Consider the following 20,793-nt stretch of genomic DNA (forward strand, 5'->3'; position numbering starts at 1 on the left):
TTAAGGGATTGGAAATGGCCCAACATGAGAAGTATCCGATCTTTTCCTCTTAAAATCATTTATAGACAACTTCTTCCAATTGTTTCTTAAGCAACTCAACTCAACTCTAAATTGAAATGCAACCTTAATCGTGCAAAATGGAATAAGTTAATTCATCAAATCTAGAGATTAAAAGCTGATGCTCAGTCACAATTAACAACTTGAAAAGTGCTCCACATCAAAATGCCAATCAATGAGTGCCCCTCCTTCATTTTTCCACCCCCTATTTGCCCCTTTTTCTCTAAAAATGAGTCTATAAAATACGCTTTTTGGTTTTTTGCACATGCTCGCCAACTATGGTGCTTCTTGATTGTCACCCTCCCAACTCTTTTCACTCAAACATGGTCCTGGGAAATTGCACTTCTTGGACGTTCGTCTCGCCATAATGTAATCACCCAAACTCTAAGGCAAGTTATTATTAACTTCATTTGGAGGTTTAGATGCCTTGGTATTTTTTCTTAGCCCTTTTTCCCCCTTCAAGTTGAGGTCTAGATGATTTGTTTGAGCTTGACCCTTCATATTAACATTTTATAGAAGGCTCCTCAGTTAAACTCATACTATGTTGGAATTCTACATAACATTCAAGCTCAAATTAAGAAGTATCAAGAGAATTGCAACGATCCAATTCTGAAGATAGTGCCAATTGCTAGGCTTGGTGACAATAGTGTGCATGCTTATTGAGATTGGTTGGATTTACAGAGGTTGCTAGATCCCTTTTCTTGTTGGCAAGAAGATGATGTTGTTGTTCTTTTTTGCTTACTATAGCTATTGTGATGTTTCCTGTAGCTGCTGATTTTATGTTGTTACTATGCAACATCTTGCTACTTTGTAGTTGCTTTGCAACATCTTGTTGCTTTCAAGTTGTATATGTTACCAGTCTGCAGGAGAACACCAACATTGTTTTTGATAATAAAAGCAGCAAAAAACGAGGGGGCTGACCCATGGGTACAATTAAGAGAACAATGGAAGGACCATTGTCCACAAACAATCAACACAGAAGTAGCCTTTTACCTCTATCAAAAACAAAAACCATCATACGAGAGTTTATCAGCAATAAAATACCACCAGTCAGAGTATACTTCCAGTGCCACGCAGAGCTATAAGCATTAAAATATAAACATAAGCCGAAACTAGACCTATCCAGCCTACTACACCGCATAGACAAAAAACTTCTCCACATGCAGAAATTTAATTCTTTTTCCCACAGCTCTTCTTGGGGAGCAGCTTCTTAGCCCATTCCTTAGTGAGGAACTTGAACAGGCCTTTAAAGTCCTCGTCCTCCTTGCCTTTGCCTTTGTCCGCGCTATCCTGCAAAAGGCACAGAGTAGTGGTCGAACATCTCATGACATTCAGAGCGAATTTAGACAAATCATGCATCTTGGACTCCGTCGCATCCAGTCTGCTCGTAATCACCTGCAAGTTGTCAGAGAGGGCTTCTATCTTTTTCCCAAGCTCTGCCAGGTTGGGATCTTCTTCCTTCACACTACTGGCCTCTTCAACAACTAGCAATTTCTCGATCCTGGAGGTCGGGGAAGGGAAATTGTTGCCTATTATTGTTTGCCGAATAACAAATATTTTAGTTTTTTAATATTGTAATTTCTTTTTCTTTATCTAATGAAAAAAATGATTCTTAATTTATTTATTGTATATCTTGTTTATAATGATTAGTATCATAAGATCCTAATTTTTAACTATCATCTCACTAATATTTTTATAAATCTATTATTAATATTAATAAATTATAGAAAAATACTTCATTTTATACATTAATCATTATATTTTGTCAAACTAAACTAAGTTCAAAATATAAGAGAAACTTCTCAAGTGCATAAAATATTCAGCATTATTCATGGACTATGGAAATGTGATAGATCTAAGCATTATTCATGCCAACAAAAATGTCACAAATTGATATATATATTTTTTTCATATGGCAACACCCTTTCTAAAATAAAAAAAGTCGCATACAAATGCACTCATATTTTTTTGGTAAGAAAAACCAAAAATTTGAAGTAAAAAATGATTAATTTTTTATTTTTACTTTTGTTATTTTGTTAATTATTTAAAAGAGAGATTTTTATTTTATCTTTATCTTGATTTTTTATTTTATTTTTATAAAATTCGTTGGAACAGGAAAAAAATCAAACTCGTGAGATGGACCTAAAAAAATAATTGAAATGCCCTGACCCCAAAAAGTCATAACAGATTGATACTATAAACAAATTTTATTTTAAAAAATTAAATTAAGATATAAAATTTACATTGAACCGCTCTAAGTCGGCAACAGACACGGGACTAAAAATTTAAAGAGATTGTCTGATAAGAGAAAAGACTGAAATTACGATTGGAAAATAGATACATATAATTAAAGATTCTGCCCAAAACATTTTTAAATATTATCATTAACATCATAGCTCTCGTCTGCAATCGAGCTTTCTTCAGTTGTCTGTATCATAAAATTTCATCATGACGATAGGTAGCTCTTGTTTATCACGCAGTGTACACCCACCTCTTGAGAATTGGGAATTGTGGCATAGAGAAATAAATTCAATTGAACAGCAAGCTCTCAGTGCTTGGCTTCAAAACAAAAATCTTCTGAGTTAAACATCATGGAATGGGTTTTCTGGGTTGTAGCTCTAGTTTCAGCTGGTTTAGGATTACTTCTCTTAAAGGTTGCAAGAGATATATGGTGGACACCACTGCAAATTAAAAAGTACTTTGAAGCCCAAGGGATTGGAGGTCCTCCATATAAGCTACTCTATGGAAATGCTCCTGATATTGTTAAAATGGCCGCAGAGGAGAGTTCTAAGCCGTCATTGTCTGGACACAATATAACTCCTCGAGTTCTTCCTGCCTTTCATCAATGGGGGAAAATCTACGGTTTACATATTCTTTCCATTGAAAACTTTGAATTTTTGAGTTCTAAGTGGGGAGTGTCTCTGGGTGCAATCATAGTAAAAGGGGGGAAAACATGAAAAGATCATGAATTTAAAATAATATTTGAAGGAAGTTCTTTATATCATTGTTTTCGGGAAATTTTTTAGCCCGAACATGTTTCAATTGGTTTTTTGAATGGCGTGTATTTCATTTTTTAAAATTAAACTATCATTGGAGTGGTAGATAAGAAGAGGAGGATCTGAATCACCCAATTTATTAGGCGTGCATTTATCTGTAATACAGGTAAGGATTATGTTTACTGGTTTGGGACTGAACCCAGACTTTTTCTTCCTCACCCCGAGCTTGTGAAGGAGGTATTATCCAACAAGTTTGGGCACTACGAAAAAATTAAATTTGCGCAAGCGGGAGCCCAGGGACTTCCAGGTTTAGAAGGGGAGGAATGGGCAAAGCATAGAAGAATCCTTAACCCCGCTTTTCACATGGAGGCCTTGAAGGTAACCTTGTAATTTCACAATCCTCAGAAGTTGAATAAATATAAGATCTATAGGAACTGAATAGTGCTCAATCATAAAGCTTATAGAAGATATAGGATTACTTAGTTGACATGTTTTAAGGTTTACAGGTAGAGGTATTTTTTTCAATGTGTCAAATTATGTTAGCAATATATTGTGTAATTTTTGAGTTAAATTTATTAATTTATATTTTATGAATTGTGATTTACACAAATTTATTTATTACAAAAATGAATGGTTCAAGTCATAGTAGTGTTGGAATGATGACTTCTTAGAAAGTCTCATATTTTATTCGTGAACATCACCACTAATGAACCATTCATTCTTATGAGTTTGTTCAATCACAAATCAGTACTCATAATGAACCATTCATTCTCATGAAAAATGAATTGAAAGAAATAAATTTGTTCAACGACAAGTCAGTACTCATAAATGAACTTTTTCCTTGTGCTTAATCTTTATGTGATTTGTACGCTGAAAGTCTGAGTGCTTTCACTTTTATCCTTACTGTTGTAGACGTGGTACTTTTGAAATCTGATTTTCTTCTGCCAAGAAATTACATTATGTCTTAACTCATATAATACATCTACCATGTCAGGGCATGATTCCCTTGATTGCAGAGTCTGGCACCAATATGTGCAGAGAATGGAGAAATTTAATATCTTCAGGTGCCAATGAAATTGACGTTTTCAAAGAGTTTTCTGTTCTCACATCAGACGTTATTTCACGAACAGCATTTGGAAGCAGCTACGCAGAGGGAAACTACATTTTCCGTTTACAGGCCCAACAAATCTTCCTGATCTTCGAAAGAATTCGCAGAGTTTATATCCCAGGTTCCAGGTAACATGATTTAGCCTTATTCTGACTGTAAAGTTTGTTTTAGAAAGTAACTGTTGCAAGGTATTTGCTAGCAATATTTTCTTAGGATGCTAAAACTTGTGGTTGTTTTCGTTGCATTTCCATTATACTTAATTTCTCAGAAAAGTTACACAAAAAGCTGTAAACAGAGATTTTCTTTTTCATATGGTTATCGCAAGGCTTATACTTTTTATTGCATTGGCTTCAAGAAAATTCCCAAATGATATATTTTTTTTTGATAATATTAAAGAGAGTTCTTGTTGAAATTATAGCTAGCTCGGATTATGTTTCAAATTTAAATGTTGCATGAATGCAATTCAAATTTGGTGTATAACTTGTGCGATTAAATTACTATTGGACTGGGCCCAAAATCACACCAAGTAACTTGTGATTAAGTTAAATGTAAGGGAGACTCATAATGTAACTTGTAATTGAATCCAGCCCCAAATGAAATGTGTGATATGCAATTATTTATATAACTTGTAATCAAATTATTGGGTTGGGCTCAGTTGGAAAATGTAACTTGATTTGGGTGCCAAACTTGTCAAAAGGAAAATAATATGAAGAAGTCGGCCTAATGAGGCTAGGCCGACCTATGTAAGAGGATTGAGTCTTGTATATAACAAGACTCAATCATGGCAATCAGATATATACATTCAATCAATCATTCCTAGCAATCAAATATTCTGCCCTAGCGAATATCCTCTCTGCTCTTCTTCAACAAATTGGTCTTCACAAAATCAACGAATTGCTTCATAACAGCTGGGCGAATTTGTATGCCAGACTAGGCTGTAGATCTCCTTCACATATGTGCTAAATATTGTGCATGTTTTCAAGCTCCATTTCAGTTTGGATCTGTGCATCTTCAGGTAGCAAACTTATTGGCAGATTTGTTGGGTGATATCAAGCTGTGACAATCATCTACATTACAGCCGAAACCCTGCCTGTGCATCTTCAGATTAGGGTCTGCACATAAAGGAATTCATATTGACAAAGCACTAAGAGTCTTATCAGATAAGTGATCTAATCCTTATGTAATTGTAATTTGCTCATACTAAAGGGTTTTGATCTGGATCTTTGATGCTGGGTTTTTCCTCCAAGAGGGAGGTTTTCTCAGGGTATATTGTGTTTTGTGTCTCCTGTATGTTTACATTTAAGTTAATTTCCGAGTTTACTTAAATCTGATCACTAAAACTAACATGGTATCAGAGCCATGTTCCTTCTATGAGGCCTAACAACTTGAAGGAAGAACTTGTATTTCTTCTTTTGCAAATTAGGGCTGAAGAAGTCTACGATGAATCAGAAAGTTCAACAACAATGTCTGCTTGACAAATTGAAGGCATCGATGGGACGATAGCAAGAATAAGATTTCGGGTGTTCTCATTCCTCTATTCTCAATTGTAGGGTCCACTTGGTTTGGAGATTTGCATCTGATTGCCTTATTGTTATTGGTGTCTTAACTAGTGCACAAGGTTCTCTTGCTTGTTAACTACTTCATTTGAGGGTGCTTTCATATGTCGGTTTGTGCACTTGTTTTCAGATCTTAGTATTCCTTTTATTCCTTTAAGGGTTGCATAACTATCTTCCTAGGGTTTGTAACAATCACCCTAGTTCGAGCTTTGTTCTTGTGTTAAGAATTTGTTCTAATCCAGTTTGAATTATTGAAGTTAGTATATGGTTATGCCCTACTCTCTATTTTGAGTATGTTTATCTCTCAACCTATTTGATGTGGTTTGCTATGAATATGTAATGATCCGAATTGATGAATTGATCTAAATACATCCTTGGCACTTAAGATTTCAGCATATGTATTCAGATATAAAACTAGGAGTATTTTGATGGATATAACAGCAAGCACAAATAGGAAGATTGAAAGATGAATAAATTTATAGGAGATTCAGAAATATGGAACTTTAGTTGAAAACATATACTGTCCTCTAATCATTGGTGTGGTAGGCATGTAAAGGTAAGATGCCTTAGTCATCCTATTTAGTATCTATGCCCAAAGATGACCTTACTATCTTCTTCTGATGATACTTGCTGCATAGTTCTGATGCATTATATTCTATCTAAATCTTGAAATGCTTAATAGTCTTGCTGCTCTGGCATTACATACTATCTTGGTGTGTCTCCTAACATCATACAGACTGTACTCTTTGTTCTATAATAAGGTTGGCATGTAGACTGGGACTGTGTAACACTTTGTTCTCTTTAGCTCTTCATAAAAACTCTCATGTTCTTTGTTATACATTTATTATAACCTTACTCTGCTCCTCGTGTAGAGGATTGCTTTTAGCTTTAATGCATTTTTTGTCATGGCTTTCACTATCCTCACATAATATTCATTGTGATATTATCTCTTCAATTTGAACATATTGCCTATTACATATTTTTTTGAAGTAAGTATCTTCTTGATGATGAAACCTAAGATGAATGAGGTATCTAACTTATTGAAGTTGTCTTTTGATCATACGCTTGTGCTCAACTACAATGTGTATCCTTTTGAGTGGTTGATACTCATATCTGATTTTACGCATTTGGTGGAAAGACAATTTGGCTTATATACCTTGCTTATGGATTTTGTAAAATGTTAGATTGTCAAGATTTTCTGAAGTCATACACTTGCCTTAGTTTTCTGATATGATCAGGCACAACTAACTCTCTGTTATTCAACTATGGAAAACAATTTTACATTTAAAAAAATGTATGATTGAAGTTGATCTTAGACTGGCAATATCCTTTTGAGCAATCTTGGCATATGTTGTCAATGGTGGAAGTCTAGTCAATAAAGAGATAAGTTATTTTACATGTTAATTCATTCTATTGGGATATTTAATCATGTTGATGCTTCTCTTCAAGATATTCTTGAATTACCATGCCTTCAAGCTTAAGAGGGAGCTTGGTTTCTTCACTTGAAGGTATGCCATGATCATAATGATTGTGCTATGGGTCCATTTCGTAAAAGCGAAGTAAGGAAAAAATTGGCATTTCTCATCTTTGATTTATGGTAACTTATGTTGGCTGCCTTCCTTGATTGATTCTTATATTATGCAATCTTCATGAGACTTGGTTACCACAATTTTATATTAAGAATCAAGAGGGAGTTCCATATGGAAGTTTTTGAGAAAATATGAAGCTAGATGTGTAGCTCATAGTTATAAGGAAACATTTGCTCTTGTTACTAGATATACTAATATTAGAACCATTATAGCTAATGCTGTAGGTTGGAAGTTGGATATAAAGACTGTTTTTTTAATGTTGTTTATATTGGATAACTAGAAGGTTATGAGATTCAAGATAGAGAATCTCGTGTGTGTAGATTAAAGAAAAACTCTTTACGGCCTCAAGCAAGCTTTTTGAGCTTGGTATGAGAAGATTGACAAGTATTTGATTAGTTTAGGATCTTGCAAGAATGATGTTGATTCTAACTTTTACTTTAAATTATTTTTTTGGTGAAATGCTAATTTTGGATGATTTATTTCTAACTAGTGAAAATAGTCTCATCTCTACATGAAGAAAGAATTAGCTTCAGAGTTTGAAATGAAGGACTTAGGCTTAATGTATTACTTTCTAGGGTTAGAAGTATGGCAAGATCTAATGAAATGATGGATTGCGAACCTATGTCTACTCCTATGGAAACTAACTTGAAGAAATTGAGTTCATTTTTTGTAGATCCATCAAAGTACAGACAGTTGATTGGATCCTTGATGCATTTGTTATCATCCAGTTTATGAACAAACCAAAGCATGTTTATCTTGCTGCAGCCAAGCATATTCTGAGATATTTGCCAGGAACAGTTGGCTACAGGCTGAAGTATCCAATCAACACTGTCATCACCTTAGAAGGCTACCTAGATTTTGATTGGGCAGGAAGTGTTAGAACACTTCAGGAATTTGCTTCAACTTGAGTTCTTCTCTAATCTCTTGGGCTAGCAGGAATCAGTCCTTAGTTGCATTGAGCACTGCTGAAGCTGAGTACATTGTGAAGCAGTGTGGCCTCAAAAAGCTTCTTGCTAGGTTGTTTGGGCAACCTTGGGAACCCTCAGTGATTAATTGTAACAATTAGAATTTTATTGAGATGTTTGTTAATCTTGTGTTTCAGGACATATCAAAACATGTGAAAACTCATTATCACTATGTTCATGATATGGTACAGAAAGGTGCCATTCAGCTGAATATGTCAGCATCGATGAGCAAATTGCAGTTGTTCTCGCCAAGCCTCGTGTTCAAGTGAAGTTTGTGTGCTTTAGAAAGAGACTTGGAATTGTGGAGAGCACAGCCTTGGCTGAGAGGGAGTCTCAGTCCTAGTGATGCATTAAATTGCATCTTCCACCCTCTGTGGGCAATGCAAGGTGGAGTCACCCTTTGCGGGCAATGCAAGGTGACATTGGATCTTTCTCTTGGAGAAGGTTGAGGTGAAAGACCTCCTCCACCCTCTGCGGGCAATGCAAGGTGGATCCACCCTTTGCGAAAAGCAAGGTGGTAGGTTATTCTTCTTAGTAGAGAAGTTTTGAGGTGTAAGACCTCCTCTCACCCTCGGCGGGCAATGCAAGATGGATATCATGAACGAAGTTCATGATGTATATTTGTATATTCTTCTTGCAGGTGTGCACTCATCCTCAACAGGCAATGTAAGATGAATTTCATGGAAAAGTCCATGATGCATGACTACACAACGACTTGGATAGTTGGTTGAATCCTCCCTAGCTAAGAGGGAGTGTTGAAATTATAGCTAGCTCGGATTATGTTTCAAATTTAAATGTTGCATGAATGCAATTCATTTTGGTGTATAACTTGTGCGATTAAATTACTATTGGGCTAGGCCAAAAATCACACCATGTAACTTGTGATTAAGTTAAATGTAAGGGAGACTCATAATGTAACTTGTAATTGAGTCTAGCCCAAAATGAAATGTGTGATATGCAATTATTTATATAACTTGTAATCAAATTATTGGGTTGGGCCCAGTTGGAAAATGTAACTTGATTTGGGTGCCAAACTTGTCAAAAGGAAAATAATATGAAGAAGTCGGCCTAATGAGGCTAGGCCGACCTATGTATAAGAGGATTAACAAGACTCAATCATGGCAATCGGATATATACATTCAATCAATCATTCCTAGCAATCAAATATTTTGCCCTAGCGAATATCTTCTCTGCTCTTCTTCAGCAAATTGGTCTTCACAAAATCAACGAATTGCTTCATAACAACTAGGTGAATTTGTATGCCAGACCAGGCTGTAGATCTCCTTCACATATGTACTAAATATTGTGCATGTCAAGCTCCATTTCAGTTCGGATCTGTGCATCTTCAGGTAGCAAACTTATTGGCAGATTTGTTGGGTGATATCAAGCTGTGACAATCATCTACATTACAGCCGAAACCCTGCCTGTGCATCTTTAGATTAGGGTCTGCACATAAAGGAATTCATATTGACAAAGCACTGCCCTAGATTGGGAGTCTTATCAGATAAGTGATCTGATCCTTATTGTAATTGTAATTTGTTCATACTAAAGGGTTTTGATCTGGATCTTTGATGTTGAGTTTTTCCTCCAAGAGGAAGGTTTTCCCAAGGTATATTGTATTTTGTGTCTCGCGTGTTTACATTTAAGTTAATTTCTGAGTTTACTTAAATCTGATCACTAAAACTAACAGTTCTATTGGAGCTCTCACCTATAAACTTCAAAAAAGCTTAATACAATACCATAATAGTCACATTGATCGAGCAAATTAAAATGAGGTACAAAAAACACTCAGACATGGGTGACTGCTAGAGATGAAACCATAAAGAAGAAAACCAAAAAAGTATAGTGAAAAAACCGAGCAAAGCAAAGTGCAGACAAAATACAAAAAATAGGGCTAGGAAGCCCGTGAAACTTCTTGACCTTTCACACCATGTGCTGAGCTGCCAGAATAACCATCCACATCCGATGCCACCACCCAACCCTTGCTGCCACTACTATAGATACCAGTTTTGCGACTTTAGAGCCATAATACTTTGACATGGCTTCGAATTAACACCATGAATCATTTCCTCATGGCTTTGAAAATAATTTGGCAATGGAAGACTCTGTAGCTTCTTGTGTTTGCACATTAAACATAGCTTCAACTGAACCTCCCTTGTCACCACCACTCATCTTCCTCTTTCCTCTTGTGCCAACTCGAGTACTACCAATAGTGGATGATGTAAGCAAAGATGATTGTGCACTTGCAAAAGAAGGTGCTAACATTGCCATACCTTGTTTTCCCATTTCCGCCTCTATGTGAAATCTATGGCACTCTATCTTCTCCTCTTCTTTTAGTGCTGGACAAACTTTAACTCCGTGGCATGTTACACGCAAAAAATGAGACCTTACCCTTGTGTAGATGCCTCTAAAATCTATCAAGCAAACACAACGATTCCACATCCTACTCCCCCTGATTTTTTTTTGCTTTTGATCCTTAGGTGTAACATATTGGAGCAAAGGTTTTTTCTTGTTGAAAGAGCCCTTGGCATATTTTCCATAATTTTTGAAGGGCACTTAAATAGTTTTGGTTGCTGTATACTACTACCTTCAACACTTGCATTTTTATTTCCACCACACACTTCCACTTCATTCTCACTACTACTATAACCTTCACTGCTACTCATTTTTTTGATATTGAATGCAACTTTAAACTGAAAAAATGCAAAAAAAAATAAAAATTAGACATTTCATGCTTCGAGCTTTGAAAAAAATTGGAAAAAAAAATGAAAGAATGAAACTTACCTCTTTCAAGCTTCAAGCAAGATAGTTGCCCTAGATTGAGCCTCTTTTCCTTCTATCCCCTATTGCTTCTCCTCTTTGAATGGCTTGCTTCAAATCCTCTTGCTGCTCCACTTTTTTCCTCTCACACAAATGAAATGAGTCAAAATGTTTTACCTAGTCACCTTTAGGGTGAGTTGGGACGTAGGGGCCCACAAAGTAATAAAGAAAATGCTTTTTTTAAAACTTAAATGAGTTTTTTTTTAAATTGGCCCCTTGACGCTAAGGACATCAGTCCTCCCAAGGACGTTTGGGGCATGTCCTAGATGTAACCTGTCGTCCCCAGGATGACCATATGTCCCCAACATCAAGGGGTGCCGTCCTTGGGTTTTTGGGAAGTCTCCTGTAAAAATGCCTGGTCGAGGATAGGGCAGGGACGTCCCCGAGTCATCTTCGCGTCCTCGAGATGAGGACAAGGTTTTTAGGCCCAGGAACACATCCCCGGGTAACGCAACTTATTTTGTAACAACACTACAAGAATTGTAAAAGGAATTCTTTGTGATCATATTGTGCAATAATATTTTGAATTAATGAAGTTGTTAGCAATGTAATGACTAGGAAATTTATGCTATGATAATTATTTACTATATCTTTTCAAAACAATTGAAAAACCAAATCAGAACAACTAGCATGCAAATTGTTTGACGAAATGTTTGAACACAAAAACTATGAAAATCGCAAAATTTTGGTTTAAATATTTGGCCTATCATATTACAGTTGAATTCTTTGGTTGCTTGGAATGGTGAACCCATTGGTCACTGTAAAATTAAAGCCCTCAAAGTCCTCGGCTCTTAAGCCCAACTTAGCTATCAAATCCTCATCAATGAAGTTGTGGGTTGCTCCGCTACTAATCAAAATTGTCACCCTTCATCCCTGCAAGACTCCTATAACTTGGAGAAGATGATATCTAGGTGCTTCTTAAAGTGTTGCAAGTTTATCTCTTGAAGCATCTCCCCCTTCTCCTCATGCTCCAACTCGTCTGCTACAATCTTAGGCTCAGACTCCTCAACTTTAGAATCCTCATTGGGTGCTACTTCAATGTAGTGTACTTGTCCCTTCCCCAAGCATCTATGGCTTAGCTCCCATGGCTCTTTGTATGTGAAACACAACTTCTTCCTTCAAAGATCATTCTTATACACTTCCATCTTGCTTGGCTTAGGAGGTAGTGCCCTTGGTTGCAAGACATCCTTGTGAAAATGTCTCCCATGTGTTCCAAACGATGCATTCATAGGGTAGGACTTGCTCTTGGTTGTAGTATCTTCCAAACTCAAGGTCCTGCAGATATCCTCCTACGTAGATGTAGGCTCAAGCCCTAACCAAGCCTTGAAGGTACTCAAATATTCTCTCAATGAACAGGAACATAAGTCTCATCTTCGTAATATCTGTCACCATGAACAAAACTCACTAGAATTCTGCTATGTAGTCTTGTACCGAAACATGTTGTCTCAAGCGTGTCAACTCTTTGAAGTGAGCCTCAAGATCCTTCCTATCAAACCTTTCTATGAACCTCCGTGTGAAACTAGTATATGTCACAACATTGCGGTTTCATAATCTGTGATGCCAACACTCATGTTGTACCATTCAAATGAAGAATAGCAAATTTAATAGCTTCATCTTCCATCATAGGGCTAAGGAAAAGATTTGTATCTAGCTTTTGGACCCAAGCCCGTGCAGTGACCTTCCCTAAGCCATGAAAAGTTGAGAGAGTAAACTTACTCACCTTTATTGGAGATCTTTGTTAAATTGTTGTATGAGCTGTCTCCTCTCAATCCACTTGCATTATTTAATTGTAAAAATGGAATTTGATGCCTTAACTTGAGATCAAGTTGTGAATAGGCCTCTATACTTGCATTGAAATCATTTTCTATAGGATTCAGCTCTTCTTCTTCATATGTCGGCACAACTCTAGGCAAGATTGAAGGCTTTGTTGGTCTGGGATCTCTGCTGTTCTAATTTTCAGACCCATTCTTATTTAGATTGCTACCCTTTGTGCCTTTGTTTTGTGCAGAACTAATAGAATTGTGATGCCGGAGCATCCAGGTGGACGTGTTATCCACATCACCCAAAAATAGAATTTGGTTTAATTTGGATTTTAGTTTCTTGTTTTGTTTGGTGTTTTCCTTTGCAGGTGGAGGTTAAATTTCTTTATCTTGAACTGTTCCAGATTTGTAATGGCAGAACCTTATTTGGTGTATTTCTTGAAGTGGAGGCTGTGTGGCAGGTGGCGGCTCATTTAAAACTGTTGTGCGACTAATTTTGGTGGCTGCGTATACCTTTTGAGGGAGCCAGCTCATGTGTCAGCAAGGGAAATGTATCAATGAATGGTGGCGGCTCATGGAAGGCAAAAAGGCAATGCATAACATAGTAACGACGGCATATGAATTAAAGGCGGCACATATGTCTGGAAAGGCAACGCATAGTGTAAGAGGGAAGAAGTGTCTATTTTTGTTTTGAAAAATATTTTGCTGTGAATCCTCACTGCAGAGGAAGCTACACATCGGGAGAAGTAGCATAGGAAGTATATGATAGAGAGAGCTGATTTAAGGAAGAGAGAGATGTTACCCCTTTATAGTGTGTGTAAACAAATTTGAATTCAATGGAATCGGTAATTTATTCTATAAATTATCATTTGTGTGTGATGGTGTCATTCTTCCGTAGTGCCTTTATTTAAAATTTCAAAGTAATAGATTTGTTTTGGTTTTGGCTGCAACCCCTCTTTGTCTGATAAGACTCAGAGGTTTTATTTTGCACTAAGTGGTATCAGAGCAGGTTCATTGTGTTGAGAAGAAGACCTGTAGGTAACATGGCCCAAAGAGGATGGGGTCGAAGAAGAAGAAGAACCAAAGGTGAGGAGCTTGAGCTTGCAGAGGCATTAGAGGTCTTATTGCATGAATTGGCGCCATGGAAATGGCTCAAAGAAGAGGAGTCCGTGCAGAGGACATTAGTGACAATGAAGAAGAACAAGTCATTGAGGGAGTTGAAGAAGTACAACAATCTAGATTGGATCTTGGAGAGGAAAGACTCCTCAGAGCCCTCACTAAAGTGAGCACTAAGCCTCGGGTTGATCCTCCAACGTACAAAGGGGGATTGAACGCTGAAGAATTGCTGGATTGGATCAGTGAAATGGATAAATATTTTGAGTTTGAGAACTTTGAAGAGGAGCATAAAGTTAAGTTTGCCCGCTGACAAAGGGCGAAACATGCACCCCTTTGCTGCAACTCAAACTCATAACATAAAATGTAGCTACAAATACTCAAACACAAAACACATGCATAAAATACAGAATATAGTCATTTTGCTTCCATTCAACACTGTAATTACAATAGTGAAACACAAATTATTCATAACAAATCAACACAAGATCACCCTCTTGACCTCTCAAAGGCCTACCAACTCCTCAAAGCATTTCCTCTTCCCTCCACTCTCACTTTGTGAAGTGTCGATGTCCCTCCACTATGCTGTTTCAATCATTTTCATCTACATTCTTTTCTCCATGACCTTTTCATTTCCAAGAATTCTCCCCTTAATATTTCTCTTTGCTGCTTTCACTTGGGTCACTGCCCCCTCTCCTTATTTTCCACACAGCCCTTCTCATTCACTTCCTTCGAACATTCTATCCACCCCACTCTCTGCAGCCACACAAATTTCCCCTTTTACTAAGGGTTGCTGCCTACTCTCTCCTCCCTACCTTGCAATTCCATCTTTTCTCCTTTAGTATATTCAGCCCCATCCATATTCCTTAACGCATATCCCAATTTTATTCTGTATTTGGTCATCCCACAAATAGTTGATGCTCAGCCAACATTTATTGCCTCTTAAATTTTTCAGTGACCGTTATTCTTAATATTCTCCAACAGCCATTTCAACAAACCTATTTCTTGAGGCATTCTGTCAACAGTTACGTGCCAGGCCTATGCTTCCATATTTGGATATATACTGACATAGCATTCTAAATATTATACCTGACAAAATTTCCCACTTTGTCATGCATTGGTGGCAGTCCAAACACTATTTCAAAGCTCCCATTTTGGCACGGACTGGAAGGATGCTCTTGCACCACCTGCACCAAGTTGAATGGCCACACATCCCTATGGTGGGATCATGTGCAAACGGATAGACAGCGAAGAGGGAAAGATAAAATTCGATCATGGGATTGGATGGTAACAAAGCTTAAGTCCAAATTCTTGCCGCAAAACTATGAAATTAGTCTATTCAAGAAGATGCAAAACTTGAAGCAAAAGGAGAGCAGTGTGTCGGAATACACCGAGGAGTTTTGTCGACTAAACATATGAGCTGGTCATGTTGAAGAGGATGCTAAGCAAGTTTCCCGATAATTGAATAGACTGTGCGTATCCATCCAAGATGAGATAAGCATGGTTAATGTGCATAGTGTGGAAGAAGCATATCAATTTGCTTTGAAGGCAGAGGAGAAGCTCAATAGGAAGCAACTAAGTAACTCTTGGGGTAGAGGCAGATTTTCATGTGGAAGAGGACAGTCAAGCAGTGATAGAGGTTCCACAAGCAAATAGGAGGAAACAGGCACTTCAAGTGCAAGCACGCAAGGAGGAAGGGGAAGAGGAGATTTCCTAGAGCAAAAGAGGGCTATTCCCGTGGAAGGGGATCATTTGGAAGAGGTAGAGGAAGGAGTTTCAGCGGTACTTGTTACCAATGTGTGGAAACGGGACATCGAACGTTTAAGTGTCCACAAATCCAATATGATGGGGGAAAAGGAAAGGAGGCAAGAGTGCATGTAGTAGAAGCTGAAAATGAAAAGGAGAATCCACCAAAGCATGGAGAAGACCCTAAAGATGGAGAATCATTGATGTTGCAAAGAGTTTTGTTGAATCTCGAAAAGGAGAAGCCGAAACCAACCCAAAGGCAAAATTTGTTCCGAACAAGATGCAAGGTGAATGGCAAATGTTGTAGAGTCATTGTGGACAATAGAGTATTGATAATATTGTGTTTGAAGAAATGGTGAGTAAGCTGAAATTGAAAAGTACTAAGCATCCCAACCCATATAGAGTCTCGTGGTTGCAAAAGGAGCATCAGTTGTTGGTGAATGAACAATGTTTGGTGAGTTTTCAGATTAGGAATTATAAAGATGAAGTCATGTGTGACATAATGCCAATGGATGCATGTCATATTCTTTTGGGCAGACCGTGGCAATTTGATAGACAAGCTGTTCATAATGGCCAGTTGAACACATACACAATCAAGAAAGATGGAAAAGAGTATCTCTTAAATCCAATGAAGAATAGTGAAGACGAGGGTGAAGATAAATCAAAAGTATGTTTGGTTTCCGGAAAGCAATTTTTGAGGGACTTCAAGAAGGAGGAAGCATGTTTTTGTATTGTTCCTAAATCAGCTACAGTTGGGACAGCGAAGGAGGAAGATGAAATACCAAAGGAAATCCAAGAGATATTGGGGGAGTATGTTGAAATTTTGATGGAGTTGCCTGATGGGTTACCACCGATGAGAAGCATCAACCATTGTATGGATTTGATTCCTGGTGCGAGTTTGCCAAACAAGGCACCATATAGAATGTTGCCCAAAGGAGAATGAGGAGATAAACAAACAAGTGCAAGAGTTGCTTGACAAGGGTTTGATTAAAGAAAGTTTGAGTCCGTGTGCGGTTCTAGTGGTTTTGGCACCAGAGAAAGATGGAGGTTGGCGAACGTGTACCGATTCAAGAGCAATAAATAAGATAACCATCAAGTATCGGTTTCCATTGCCGTGAATGGATGATCTTATGGACTGGTTGAGTGGAGCTAGATACTTCACTAAGATCGATTTGAAGAGTGGTTATCATCAAATAAGGATAAGAGAAGGTGACGAATGGAAGACCGCATTCAAGACCAAGGATGGATTATATGAATGGTTGGTGATGCCGTTTGGACTGTTTGGATTGACAAATGCCCCAAGCACTTTCATGAGATTGATGAATGAAGTTTTGAAGCCATATCTTGGTAAGTTTGTGATTGTATATTTAGATGATATTTTGATATTTAGTAGGACTAAAGAAGAACATTTACATCATGTTAGAGCTGTTCTACAAAGGCTGAAAGAAGAAAAAATGATGGTGAATTTGAAGAAGTGTAGTTTTATGACAGAAGAGTCTAGCAATGGTCTAAAAATGGACTCCGAAAAAGTGAAAGCAATAGTTGATTGGCCTTCCCCAAGTAGTAAGTTCGAAGCAAGAAGTTTTCACGGTTTGACAAGCTTCTATAGGAAGTTTATTAGAAATTGCCGTGGGATATGTGCACCAATCACCAAAACAATGAGAGGAGATAAAAGAGAATTTGTTTGGACAACAATAGCTGAAAAGAGTTTCAACATCCTGAAAGAGAAGGTGACGGAGCAGCCCGTGTTAGCACTTCCTAATTTTGAAAAAGTGTTTCAGGTTGATTGTGATGCAAGTGGGACAACGGTAGGGGGAGTTCTAAGTCAAGAAGGAAGACCCATAGCTTACTTCAACTAGAAGCTCAATGAGGCAAAGACAAAATACTTTGTGTATGATCAAGAGTTCTACGCAATTGTACAAGCACTCAAGAAGAGGAGGCATTACTGATAGTTCTGATACTTAATGTAAAGTATAGATGATAATAGCTAACAAGATGAGATGGGGGGGGTGAATCATACAAACTTAAACTTCCATAAAATCAACATATTCAACCTCGGTAACTTATACTTCAGCAACATAACCAAAAACTGCTAAACATGCAAACTCATAAACACATAATCATCATAACACTCATAACACTAGATTTAACGTGGAAACTCAAATAGGGAAAAACCACTGTGGGATTTCGGACCCACCAAGAAATATACTCTTCTAGAGTATGCTCGGTTAAAAGCAAATCCTGTTAAAGATTACAAACACATTGCTAGATGTGACCCGGTTAAGGGATTTCCCTCAGATCTGTTAGGATCTTCACTTTGTTAGAAGTGACCTTGTCAAAGGATTTCAAACACTTATTTAGAATGTTACCTTGCTAGAGGGTTTACAAATAAGACTGTAAGTCTACTCGGTTAAGAGATTTTTTTTTACTTACAAAATAACAGTAATAAAAATCTATCTGCAACTTCACATCTAAAATGCTAAACCAGATTCTTATTTGCTCAAAACAATCTAGTCATAGGACTTATCTTGTCCCTCTGTTGGGCTCTCTACTCTGTTACTCAAACAGGTCTTCAAGCTTCTATGCTCGGTAATCACTATGTAGCATTCCTGTGCTTACACTTGCCCACATACATTGTTTATTAACAATTCCTTATTTATAAACAATTGCTAACCGCTAAATCTCCTTGATCACATTTCTCATGATCAATCTTAGCCATCAGATCTTCAAACTTGACCAGGTTTAATGTATCCTTCCGATCTGAAAACATTTTACCTTGCCTCGGGACTTGCATTCCTATCTTGGAACTTGCACAAGGTTATTGCCGTTCAATCTGTGGTGTAGATCTTCTTGCCGATTTTCCTTTGCCATAGATCCTTAACAAACTTCATGCACGACATACCAATCATTTATACATCTCCAGCTAATCATTGTCCTTCATTAAATAATGCTTGTATTCATCCAATGCGCACTGTCATAACTCGGTTGCAACTCAGTAAATACTAAACTTTACTCGGTAGACATTTTGCCTTCATTAACCGATATCAATAACCTTAGGGTTTACCGACTAGGTTCCTTAGGGTTTACCGACTAGGTTCTTTACTTGGTGACATAGTATAGTATTAACCTTACAATCAACAACATTTGTAGGATATCAAAACAATCTAAACATCATGATCTCATCATTGTCTAACTTGGTAATAGTTGCCCATTGAATAACTTATTCCTCCTCTTTATTCATCACATTCTTTCTGTGTCTTTTACCAACATCTTAATTCTCTTCAAATCAATCTTCTCAAGATATGGCAACATCATACTGAATCAAATAATCAATTTCTGGACATCAATGACAAAATAATGTTATAAAGATAGTTATCATCCTTCTTCAGTTATATCAATAATCTTCAACAACCTTCTCAATATCCTTATTGAATATCAACAATCTCCTGATATTGAAATGCCAACAATCTTTCTTACTGTAATGCCAACAATTACTTGTTACCAAAGGAGTTCGTGTTGTACATCGATCACTGTGCATTGCACTTTATCAATAGCCAGGGTAAGTTGAGTCAAAGGCATGTGAAATGGGTTGAGTTTCTTTGAAATTTTCCTTTTGTTTTGAAACATTAAAGTGGCAAATCAAATAGAGTTGCAGATGCATTAATTAGGTGTTTGTTATTAAATGAGTTAAGAGTAAGTGTTGCTGGTTTTGATCATATGGGAGAGTTATATGAAGAAGATGTAGATTTTAAGGAAGCATGGACAACGTGCAAGAATCCAGTAGGGGTTGGTAGAACTCCATGGTTGGAGTATTTCATACAAGAAAATTTATTGTTCAAGGGAAAGAGGTTGTGCATACCTTGAGGTTTGATGAGGGAGAACTTGATGAAGGAGAAACATAGTGGAGGTTTGGGTGGACATTTTGGAGCGGACAAGACATTAGCACAGCTGAGTGAATGTTACTATTGGTTGGGGGTGAGTGCAGATGTAAAAACAATGGTGGAGAGTTGCCAGATATGTCAGCATGCCAAAGGAGTAAAACAAAATACTAGATTATACCGGCCATTGCCAAGATCAAGGAGACCATCGGAATGCATTAGCATAGATTTTGTTTTAGGGCTGCCACGAACACAAAGAGGTAATGATCCTATTTTTGTTGTAGTGGATAGATTTCCAAAAATGGCTCATTTTATACCATGTTGAAAGTGTAGTGATGCTTCTCATATAGCTTCATTGTTCTTCAAGGAGATGGTTTGGTTGCATGGCTTGCCAAAAAGTATTATTTCAGATTATAATTAAAGATTATAATTAAAGATTATAATTAAAGATTATAATTAAAGAATTATAATTAAAGATTATAATTAAAGAATTATAATTAAAGAATATAATTAAAGATTATAATTAAAGATTATAATTAAAGATTATAATTAAAGATTATAATTAAAGAATTATAATTAAAGATTATAATTAAAGATTATAATTAAAGATTATAATTAAAGATTATAATCCATACCATCCTCAAACTAATGGTCAAACGGAAGTTGTGAACCGAAGTTTGGGTAATCTCTTGAGATGCTTGGTTGGAGATAAACCAACTCAATGGGATTTGATTTTGGCACAAGAAGAATTTGCATACAATAAATCTGTTAATCGAAGTGTAGGGAAGAGTCCATTCCAAGTTGTGTATGGGTACAGCCCAAGGGTAGTTGATGAGTTGAGGGATAGTGCTAATTTGAGTAGAAAAAGTGTTGTAATAGAAGACTTTGCAGAGTATATTCATGATTTGCACAAAGAAGTGAAAAGGGCCTTAGAAAAGAGTGCCATGAAGTACAAGGAAGATGCTGATAAATACAGAAGAGTGCAGGAATTTGAAGTTGGAGAGCTGGTTATGGCACATTTGCGAAAAGAAAGGTTCCCACAAGGGACCTACAACAAGCTAAAAAGCAAGAAGATTGACCCGTGCAAGGTTGTAGGGAAGTTTTCATCAAATGCTTATGAGATTGAACTTCCAGTTGGAGTAGATTTTTCACCAATATTCAATGTAGCAGATTTGTATAAGTACTGTGAAGTTGAGTCAAGTGGA

At 37.0% G+C, this 20,793-nt stretch overlaps 1 protein-coding gene across 1 annotated transcript in view; it reads left to right on the top strand.

Moving 5' to 3' along the window:
• The first annotated feature begins 2,332 nt into the window (after window positions 1-2,332).
• Window positions 2,333-20,793, top strand: part of LOC131038747 (cytochrome P450 734A1) — a 38,239-nt gene continuing 19,778 nt past the window's right edge. The window contains exons 1-3 of the mRNA XM_057971282.2: window positions 2,333-2,919; window positions 3,220-3,431; window positions 4,048-4,289. Of these exons, the coding sequence (XP_057827265.2) occupies window positions 2,649-2,919; window positions 3,220-3,431; window positions 4,048-4,289 (725 nt within the window). The 5' untranslated portion in view covers window positions 2,333-2,648. The remainder of the gene's footprint in view (window positions 2,920-3,219; window positions 3,432-4,047; window positions 4,290-20,793) is intronic.

This window comes from Cryptomeria japonica, chromosome 3 (assembly GCF_030272615.1).
Source record: "Cryptomeria japonica chromosome 3, Sugi_1.0, whole genome shotgun sequence".
NCBI classification, from domain to species: Eukaryota; Viridiplantae; Streptophyta; class Pinopsida; order Cupressales; family Cupressaceae; genus Cryptomeria; species Cryptomeria japonica.